At 36.7% G+C, this 10,665-nt stretch overlaps 1 protein-coding gene across 3 annotated transcripts; it reads right to left on the reverse strand.

The window, feature by feature from the left end:
- Positions 1-414: 414 nt before the first annotated feature.
- LOC108678557 lies at positions 415-9,732 on the reverse strand. Of its 3 annotated transcripts, none has more exons than XM_018167028.2 (11): positions 9,389-9,732; positions 8,924-9,145; positions 8,211-8,381; positions 7,913-8,062; positions 7,278-7,336; positions 6,015-6,317; positions 5,471-5,557; positions 5,055-5,130; positions 4,384-4,457; positions 3,027-3,891; positions 415-2,813 (listed from the first exon to the last, which is right to left on the reverse strand). In XM_018167028.2, exons 1-11 carry the CDS (start codon positions 9,696-9,698, stop codon positions 1,375-1,377), a joined length of 3,756 nt encoding a protein of 1,251 aa, XP_018022517.1. In that variant the 5' UTR covers positions 9,699-9,732; the 3' UTR covers positions 415-1,374. The 3 variants fall into 3 exon arrangements, with proteins under 3 accessions (XP_018022517.1, XP_018022511.1, XP_018022503.1); XM_018167022.2 differs by having other exon boundaries at positions 6,015-6,344; XM_018167014.2 differs by having other exon boundaries at positions 6,015-6,371.
- Between the last annotated feature and the right edge of the window lie 933 nt (positions 9,733-10,665).

Raw genomic sequence — 10,665 nt, forward strand, 5'->3', positions numbered from 1 at the left:
TATGCTACTGTCACCAAATACTAATTAAGGATACAAATTTGTACCAGTTATAGTTATAATAGCTCATTATGCTTTAGTCATATATCACGCTTTTTTAGACCCAGTACTCGTCAAATCTTGGCGCGCTAGATCAGCAGCTCTTGGTTCCGATGGTTACTTCCTTGAAGTGTGGCAACTGGCGCGTCTCTGTGATGACAGACGAAAATCTATAACTCTTAACTTTTCTGCGAGAATACAGTAGTTCAGTAACATCGATAGTCATAGTCAACTTTTGTTTAATGAGGGAGCGGCTCGAAATACTCCTAAGAAAGCCAAATGTGTCTGGTGGTTGCCTGCTCGTCAGTATTGACTTATAACGTTTGCAGTTTCCCTGCCCATGGTCGTTGGAAGTGAGGTATAAGGACGAGTAGGAGCATGGCTGAATAAATATATTGTATTAATTCAACCATGAGCAGGGGTACCTCTGACGGACTGTAGGCACATTAATGGAACTAAATTCCGGCAAGTGGAAATAAACTGCAGGTGTCGCGTCCTGCAGTAGAGCTGAATGAACTGATGCATATATTCAAACAATGCTAAAGTTTATTGTTATTCTTCTGTGGTATGAAAACTCTAGTGATTTCCATAACTTAGGTTTCTCTTATTTCAGTTTTGATGGCTACATTAACAAACGGTGGGTTGAATTTTAAGAGATTAAATGTGGATTTTTGCTGTCTACATTGGACATTAGTAGTACTGTAGTAGTGTAACTGCTTTTGATAAACAGAACGTGCGATTCATGATTGGTTAGAAGTTTATTGGTTGAAATAATTATTTAGCCTGACTACAGATTTGTTTAACAACAAACCATTCATCTGTTAGTCTTTAAGCTTGAAATATTTACTGTCACATGAATTTACTGCATTGGTTTGGTCGCGGTGAAAAGAATTTCTGGAAAATGTGTAATAGATCCATCGATTTGGAGTTGCACGTGTCGATCATGTGATGCGTTACTACGCCTAGGGGATAATCACGTGTCTGACAACTGTGTTTTGTTATCTTCCGATCGGTTATACCGACTTGAAATAAAATCATGAAAATTGAGTTTTTTTTTACTACAATGACGTTGTACCGCCTGTACCAGGAAGAAAAAAACGCGAAACTTTTATAATATATCTGCAAAAAAAGTTGTTCACCTTATGAGATAATGAAATAAAAAAGTACCTTCCTTCGGTAATAGCTGCTGAAACCAGCAAAATGCATTAAAAAACTCTCTACTGATATTGTTGCACTTCCAAAAGAAACTTAAAATCAATAATTCCACTGCTTGATTAAATTGGTTGGAATGTGCTCTGAACAGCACTGGCAAATGGCCGAGAATCTGCAACGCAAGAGCTAGCAGCTTACAGCCTTGTTTTTTCTTGCATTTTTTTTCAGTTGAACAAGTCGTTCCTTCACTAATCCTCCCGCGCACAAACTACGAAACACTTTGAGCGACATTGTAGGAACAAAATGACTGAAGAGCAAATAAGCATTGACAATGGCAATATCCATTACATGGAAAAAGTCTCTCAGCCAGGACTTTCTCCCTGAGTAAGACAGACGGCAATTGCTGATATTTTGTTGATGTAATTCTTTCACTTTGGTTTTCAAGAAATAATCGGCGACGCCTGAAGGGATTTCATACATTGATTCCTCACCCTCAACAGAAACTTTTTGTACTGGGTTGTGGAAGTTGGTAGCAAAGGTTCGATTTCTGCTCCACTTTATGGCAGCAATACCCGAAGAGCAGGTTAGCCAAGATTTTTCGCTCCCAACACTGGTCTTTTTAAAATTGAAATCTGGGCACGACGTTTCCAGAGAATTTTCAACAGGCCCGCAAGCGTTGATGCCCATGCGTTTGAACTTTTCGAGTATCCTGACGTTGGTCATCTCAGGATCGAGGTACAGAAGGTGGTTGCTGTCTTCAATATTGCACGTGAGCAACATCGCTGTTTGTTCCAAAAGCTCACGAGAGATGGAACGTTTTCTTTGCTTCTCTACTAGGCAAAGGTTGTGCACGTAGCTCGACTGGTCCATCAGCACCCACATTTGGTGGCGTTGACATTCAGGGTGCTGTACTAAATTATTTGATCCAGGTTCATTTGGACTTTCAGACTTGGTAAGAACAAGGCTCCTGCTACAGTGGTGGAACTTTTGAAAATTGGGTAATATGATCTCAAGAATTGGTTTAAGCTCTTCAACAAAGAGATTATCGTCAGACGTACACACTTCATTGAAATTGACGTGAATGTTGTTAAGAAACCACACGTACCGATCTCGGGTCATCAATTGAGCTATGAAGTGGTTATGCATGTATGGCACGGCACTCCAATAATCACACACTTGTGGCAGTCGATTGAGGCCCATGAAAATACAAATTCCAAGGAACGTGCGCATTTCAGACGCGTGAGTGCACTTGAATGAATTATTTTTGCTAGCTGCGTACAAGTTAGTTTGGGTGACCAACAACTTGATCACGTCTTCTGAAATCAAGAGTCGAAAAATATCATACGGACTGGGATCATTTAAATTCAGAAGGTGGTCTGTGAAACCGGTAGTCCAGTGTAGACGTTTCGGTGGCACAGGGATTGAGTCTTGACTCCAAGTTATTTGTGGGCGGTCGTTGTCCATAGTTGAGTCCTCATTCGCGTCTCCTACTTCAAAATCTGACCAAGGAAAGTCAGCTCTCAGTAACTTCGAATATGAAGCTTTCGTACGACCATGGGACCCAGAAGCGACGGTAGAGGGAGTGATCGATCCTGAATCTTGTCCGTAGAAACTAGGGTTAAAATCTGAAATATGCAGAGAAAATTTTAATAATTTTAATGTTTATCCTACAAAACAATTTTTGAAACATTTAGTTTCAAAAATTTAGAAGAAAAAAATATACTGACTCTGATTGGTGGTGTGATAATTCTGAATAAGATAAAAACCTCATAACAAACAGTATTTCTCGATTTTTCAAGTTCTGATTTATAAACTCGTACCAATAGAATGGAACTTACCAAGTTGGTCAGCTGAATCATTCGAGGTCAATTTCAATTTCTTTGTAAATTTCTTGGTAGCGATGGTTATTGCATGCAGCTTGATACTACCAGATGCTTGCGAGATAGAAATTTTTCTTTGTTCACTACCGTCATGAGTGGTGCGGAGGGTAGTTGATTCACCATCATTAATGGTGGTACGAGTAGCAGTTAGCGAAGTGGCTGAAACTCCGCCATCTTTTACACTGATAGAATCTAGTTGGCCAGTAGAAGATATGTTAATGACCATCGGTGCATCTATGTTCAATGAGGTCTCGTTCGTAGCTGAATTTGAGGTAGTGGTGGCAATAGTTGAAGTAGCGGAGGCGGGGATAGAGATGGCAGTGTTGGCAGAGGTGGTAGTAGTGGCAGAGGTGGTAGTAGTGGCAGTGTTGGCAGAGGTGGTAGTAGCTGCAGCACGACTAGTAGGCGTGGTCATTGTCGCAGTAGTTTTATATGCCGTTTCGTCACATAAAGGATAGCCGATCACAGTCGTCTTAGATTGATTATCAAGATGAAATATACTTTTAGTAGAGTCATTATTTAATTCATTATTATTTGATACTTTTTCGATGATGGAGCTCATACCATCACTGTCAGTTGTTGCGTTGGAGTTGGTCTTTATTTCAGAGATTCCGGATGAGTGGCTTTGCTCTGTCTCAGGGAAGTCGGAGCTGGTTTTTACTTGAGCTATTTTGAAAAAGTGGCAGTTTTTTTTCTTAGGGATGTTGAAGGAGTGTCTGGTCTTGACTGCTGGACGACTATTGCTTGGAATGGTGTCCGTTGGGTTGGTTTCTGGATTCAATGGAAGTCCAAGCTCCAACCTGATGGTTTTCTCTTCCCATTTCTGACAAAAAAAAAAAAGAAATTAGTTTGAAGATTTATTACTGAATTACTAGTATAAAACAACGGCATTGCAGTGTTTGGTCATACACTTTATTCTATATAATCCGTCATTGGAAACGAGAAAAATTATTCATTTAATATTTCCATAATTAGTTTTATTTAAACAATTAATTCAACACCTTACGTAAGATTTTCAATAAATCTACGCAAAACATACCTATCGCAATAAATTTTTTATTATAATCCAAATATTCATTTCATTTGTTTTATTGAAATTGTGCTAGCTGTTCTTATATGGTAATTGAATAACTTTACAATTTAACCCAACATATCTGAACCAAAGGCTCAAACTCATCAGTGGCAAAACTAAAAAACCCGTTAGTGGCAAAACTCAAAAACCCATTAGTGGCAAAGCTCAAAAACCCGTTAGTGGCAAAACTCAAAAATTCATTAGTGGCAAAATTCAAAACTCATTAGTGGCAAAATCACATACACTGATTTTGATGGACTTCTTTGGCAGCAGAGCCCAGAGTTCTTCCTTAAGTTTATCTTCCAGCTCCACTGCACCTGTTACAGAAATTTGAATTCGCAATAATGCTGATGAATTTCCCAGACGCGTATGTCAAAGTGTAATTATTAAACAGAAAATAGATAATTTAACGGGATTTAATTTAAAAATATTATTTAATACAAAACCTTCTAATCTAATTAGGTAATTATGCACAACTGACTATTGACTAACTTAAACTAGACTAATTTAAAAAATGGCGGACCCTTCAAAAGTGAAGAAAAAATGACCATTCAATAGTGAAGTTGAGGGGCCTCTTGGGTGGCATGTACGCTACCAGTGCTGTATTGAGTTTATTGCCAAACTGAAAAATTTACTGTCACTTGAAACTGGCGAAAGCCTATTAATGAGTGAAACTAATTTCAGCAAAATTTAATTAACAAGTATAGTTAGTATGCATATAACAGTGAAAAAATAATTAAATCTAGTGAGAAGAATGTTTGAGAAATCAAAAGATGTGGAAGCTAATCCCTAGTGTGCGGACACGTGTACACAGCCTGCACATTGTTTACAAGTATTTTATGATGGAATAATAGTCAAATGAGAGGTGGTGTTTCAACACAATTATTAATTAAAATGAAAGACGGGAAACTCACTGAGCTGAGGGTGCAGGAGGGCGAGCTCGCCACGCAGTCTGCCCGCCCATTGCTTGAATTGAAAAGTTGAACGCACCTGTGAACAATAGCACTTGCCATTATTTCTCATAATTACGAAACATTTATCTTTTTCTGTATTAATTGTCAATCAACTAATAAATAAATAATTGAGATATAAATGAAGCAAACATTGGTTATCATTATGTATTAAATACTTGCTTATGGTAGTTGGTTCATTTTAAAAATAAGACTACAAGCAATCGATCATCAAAGCGCTTCTCAGCATTACCATAAGTTTCCCTCCATATCGTTATTCTACAAACTGAAAAAACTAATTGAAATAATATTTAAGGGTTAGATAGGACGATAAGATACGTGTAATTCATATTATGTAATGCAAATGAAAATGAACAAACCGTTTTTTGTGTCAACGAAGCTTTTGTTTTGGCAGCAGCCGGCGTGGTATAAGCTTTAGGCTGACTCCTGGTCTTATTGCAGGCTGACTGTAACAAAGAGGCAAAATCAAACATAATTTTACACAAAACACTAGATTCCTTTCTTGAGTTAATAACTCAAATGATGATACAACTGGCAAAAAATCTTTCGTAATCAAAGCTTGAATGTTACATACAAAAGTTTTAATGAAAACTGACTTATTTCCACTGACAGAGAATTTACCAGAGAAAATATTTTTTGTAGGCAAATACAATTTATTTTAAAGAGTCTATTCTTTATCTCATTTAAATAAGACTTTAAAGTGAGCATCCTGATAATGAGAAAAAAATTATAAAATAATGTGGAGGCTAACATTTTCTTAACTCAGGCTACTTCTAGTTTGGAACTCTAATGTTATCTTGTTAAAAATAAATGATATAGGAAAATGAATTAATCCTGAAAGAACTAATAACTTCGTAGCTGAGATGTAACAGCTTTGGTGACACGGAAGAAATTGAGACTTACAGGAATCTTGAAATCTGTAGTGACCGGAGAGTTGACGTCTGTGCTGACAGCAAAATGTATGTCAGGTATGTTGATAAGAGAGGTGACCTCAGCAGCGTTGACAGGAGAGGTGACGTCAGCAGCGTTGACGGGAGAGATGACATCAGCTGCATTGACAGGAGAGGAGACCTCAGCTGTGATGACAGGAGAGGTGACCTCAGCAGCGTTGACAGGAGAGGAGACCTCAGCAGCGTTGACAGGAGAGGAGACATCAGCTGCATTGACAGGAGAGGTGACCTCAGCAGCGTTGATAGGAGAGGTGACATCAGCTGCATTGACAGGAGAGGTGACCTCAGCAGCGTTGACAGGAGAGGTGACATCAGCTGTGATGACAAGAAAGTGAAATTAGTTTTCCAGGACAGCAGATTCCAGAGCAGATGATATTAATACCCTCATTGTTAGGATATTTGCAATTGGAAATATCACAGTCAGGAGATATTAGGCTAGAAGCATGATTGACAATAAACTTGGTCATGGCATGAAAAGGAAGTTTGGCACATTAATTTTTGTCTGTACAGTTATCTTGATAGTAGAGTATGAACAAACATATGAAATGTAAGATGAAAATAAGGCAACTCAATTTTACCAATAGTCTTCATAAGAAGTAGAAAAAAAGTATGCAAGTATGCAATAATAGGCAAGTCCAAAGCAAAAGGAGTTTAACAACTTCAAGTTTTTGAACTGACATATTGATGATTGCTTGATAAATTTACTTATACATTTAGCTTAGTTAAGGGGTTTTGAAAGATATTGGGAATTATCTAAAACCCAAAACGATTATAAAAACTTTTTTCCAGAACTGTTATATATACAGTATATAGAGAGAGCAATTCAACACTAGTATAACCACAAAAATCAAGTTTCAAGCTGGCTTTAAAAAATTGTTGATAACATTGAGACAAAAACCAATTACATAGCCCTGTTTTCGAGTATGCGTTTGTATAGAACTAAGGTGTTTTTCACACACAACTGCAACATTTGGGTTGAATTCTACTTTATATCCTGGTCCAAGGCAAGCATGCAGCCATTTTTTAACAAATTTTTTATCCTTAGGAATCCCAAAAATGTTTTGTTTCACTTTGCAGTGACGTGCTGCCTAAAACAACACATTTTTTAAATCACAAATTCACTATCAGGCAAAAACCTGTTTTATTACCTGCATGTATGCGTGCCCATTTATTCTTGCCAAGTCCAGTTGAAGGCTCCTCAGGGCATTTAGGTGACATCAGCTGCATTGACAGGAGAGGTGACCTCAGCAGCGTTGACAGGAGAGGTGACATCAGCTGCATTGACAGGAGAGGTGACCTCAGCAGTGTTGATAGGGGAGGACGGGGAGGTGACATCAGTTGCATTGATAGGGGAGGTGACATTTTTGTCTCTAGTTTTTTTATCATAGTCTGTACAGTTATCTTGATCGTAGAGTAAGAACAAACATATGAAACATGAGATGAAAATAAGGCAACTTAATTTTAATAATAGTCTTTATAAGAATCAGGAAAAATAATATGTAATTACAGGTAGAAAGCAAAAGGAGTTCAACAACTTCAAATTCTTGAACTGACATATGGACAATTGCTTGATAAATTTATTTCCAAGTGTAGCTTACTAAAGGGGTTTGGAAAGACATTGAAATTATCTAAAACCCAAAACGATCATAAAAATAATTTTCCAGATATGTTGTATATACAGTACCGTATATAGAGAGAGCAATTCAACATAAGTATAACCACAAAAATCACGTTTCAAACCGGCTTTAAAAACTATTGATAACACTGAGACAACAACCAATTACATAGCCCTGTTTTCGAGTATGTATATAAAGCACAAATTCACCACCAGGCAAAAACCTGTTATATTACCTGCATGTATGCGTGCCCACTTATTCTTGCCAAGTCCAGTTGAAGGCTCCTCAGGGCATTTCCGTTTGATGCCAATAAGCGAGGGTAGAACATCAACAGTGTTCGGAGGTTTTTCATCACTGTCAAATTCTTCCTTCACTTGAACATCCTCTGAAGAGTATTTATATAATTAGTATAAACAAGGAAAATGTAAATTGAAACTGATACAAAAAAATTTGGGTATGTTCCAGTATAAAAAATAGGTAGAAATGTTTGCTTATGAAAATGAATATCACGAAAATTCTCAGAAAATACATACCATTTTTCAGAATAAGATTCTCAGGTGATAGCAAATCCTGCCACAATGGCTCTAGTTTGACAGAACACGGCTTGAGGTTTGCCCAGTCTCCTTGTAACAGCTCCACATTTAAAAACTTCTCTATGCCATCAACTTCAGGATCTATCTTGACATCAAGCTCTCCCGATGATCCTGTTCAAAGAAAATTTGATGTGATCCAACATGTAAAGACTATGAAGGGTATGAAGTGTAAATACCTACTACCATTTTGGGGGTAGGCATGTAAGACAGTGTAGTAGAATTTGTGGTCAACATGTCAAATAATTTTATTGCAAGTCCATTCAACAACAGGAAAATGGTGTCAAACAACATGCATGGCAATTGGTCATGCATTGTTACTGATACAGGAATATATATATTACTGATATGATACTGTGAGATTGAAGAGTGTGGTACCGCTAGAAAAAGCAGTTGAAGCTTGGACCGATATATATATTTTTCAAATGAAAACCGTTCATTCTAAAAAAAAATCTGGAACTCAAAAACTTTTCAATAATTCAGCACAAAAGCTCCAATAATTTTAAGATAAATGTGAACTTTCAACACAAATATAGTGATCATTTTGAAAAAATTAGAAAAAAATTAAAAAGTGGCAGGATTTGGCAAGTGATGATAAGAGTTCTGGAGGATATTGAATAGGTATATAAATGTTCAAATAACAAGATTGTACAAACCTGGAAAATTTTCATTAGTTTTCTCAAGATTTTCTTTTGCATCAGAATGTGCAACTAGTTTACTATTTTTCTGTTGGCTCTCCAAATTAGGTTTTTGTATCTTCATTTTTCTGTCCTGATTTGGATGATGAGTTGAATGATCACAACAGCTGCAGGAGGATTTCTTGAATTTAACTTTTCTTGCACTTCTTCCATTTGGTCGCTGTATGAGCTCAGTTTCATCTGCAAATGTCATTGAGAAGTCAGTCAAAGATGCCTTTGAAGACAACATATAAACATAACTATAATGAAAAAAATGTTATACTTTTTTGTAGCTTCTCAGATAAATTAATTCTATTAAACCAGAATATTTATTAAAAACTTATGTGCTTAGATGAGCTTGGAAGCAAAACGTAACCTAAGGGCTCCATTTTCTCAAGTAAAAACTTGCATATTTTTTGATAACTGATATGAAAATTTACTCACCTTGCAAGAGATTTGAACCACAATTTTGTTGTGGCAAAAATTGATCTGGTACAGCATCCACTTTTATAGGTCGGTAGCTACGTCCTGGGGTGATTCCAAGCAACTCGTACTTGAGGTTGCGTTGCATTTGTTTAGAACTAAAGTGTTTTTCACACACAACTGCAACATTTGGGTTGAATTCTATTTTATATCCTGGACCAAGGCAAGCATGCAGCCATTTTTTAATTAATTTTTCATCCTTAGGAAACCCAAAATGTTTTGTTTCACTTCGCAGTGACGTGCAGCCCAAAACAATACATTTTTTAACCATTCTACTGGAACTAGTGTATAATGTTTTGAAGCCTGAAAAATTTGTAAATAAATAGGCAAAAGTTAAACTGATAAATTTACATAGATAAATGAATAATAAAAACATACATGCTTAGGTAAAATTAATTATCAAAGGCCTAGAGCCAAATATCAATATAAAAATATCGGTGTACAATTAATGACCAAAGAATTCATTACAATTTTCAAGGAGTCCAACAAGTCTCTGGAATACTTTAAAGGAAAATTTTTATAAGTTGTCTTCAACTATAACAACCTCAACATCCTGACAGTCTCACCTGCCATCTACAGACTGGAGGGCAGGGAAACCATCCAAGACAAACTTACGAGGAGCGTCTACCCTAAAAATTATCTTGGCTATTTACAGTCGGATCACTCTGAAACTTGGTACACATATGTAAAATGGAAAAAAACTTGCATTTTGTTTGTGTGAATTTTTTGAAAAAAATTAAAGAAAACGTGAAATTCTTAGAAAACGGCTATATAAGGGGGTACTGTAGAAATGGATCTAGTCCTAGGATTTCCAAGCTACAACATCGAGACACATATCATTCGATGCGTGAGGTCTTCTGAATATGNTAAAAATATACATGCTTAGGTAAAATTAATTATCAAAGGCCTAGAGCCAATTCAGCCAAATATTTATAATATAAATATAGGTGTACAATTAAGGACCAAAGAATTCATTATAATTTTCAAGGAGTCCAACAAGTCTGTGGAATACTTTAAAGGAACTGTTTTATATGTTGTCTTGAACTATAAGTTTGCCTTGAACTATTATATGTTGTCTTGAACTCAACATCAAGACCATCTCACCCATCATCTTCAGTCTGGAGGGCAGAGAAACCATCTGAGACAAACTTACAAGACTTTAGCTTGCACCATGCTGGAGAAACCCAGCAGCATTGTGATCATACAGAGGTGCACAACATTAACCAGCCAGCAATTGC

Source organism: Hyalella azteca, unplaced genomic scaffold, assembly GCF_000764305.2.
Source record: "Hyalella azteca isolate HAZT.00-mixed unplaced genomic scaffold, Hazt_2.0.2 contig6063, whole genome shotgun sequence".
Classification (NCBI taxonomy): domain Eukaryota; kingdom Metazoa; phylum Arthropoda; class Malacostraca; order Amphipoda; family Hyalellidae; genus Hyalella; species Hyalella azteca.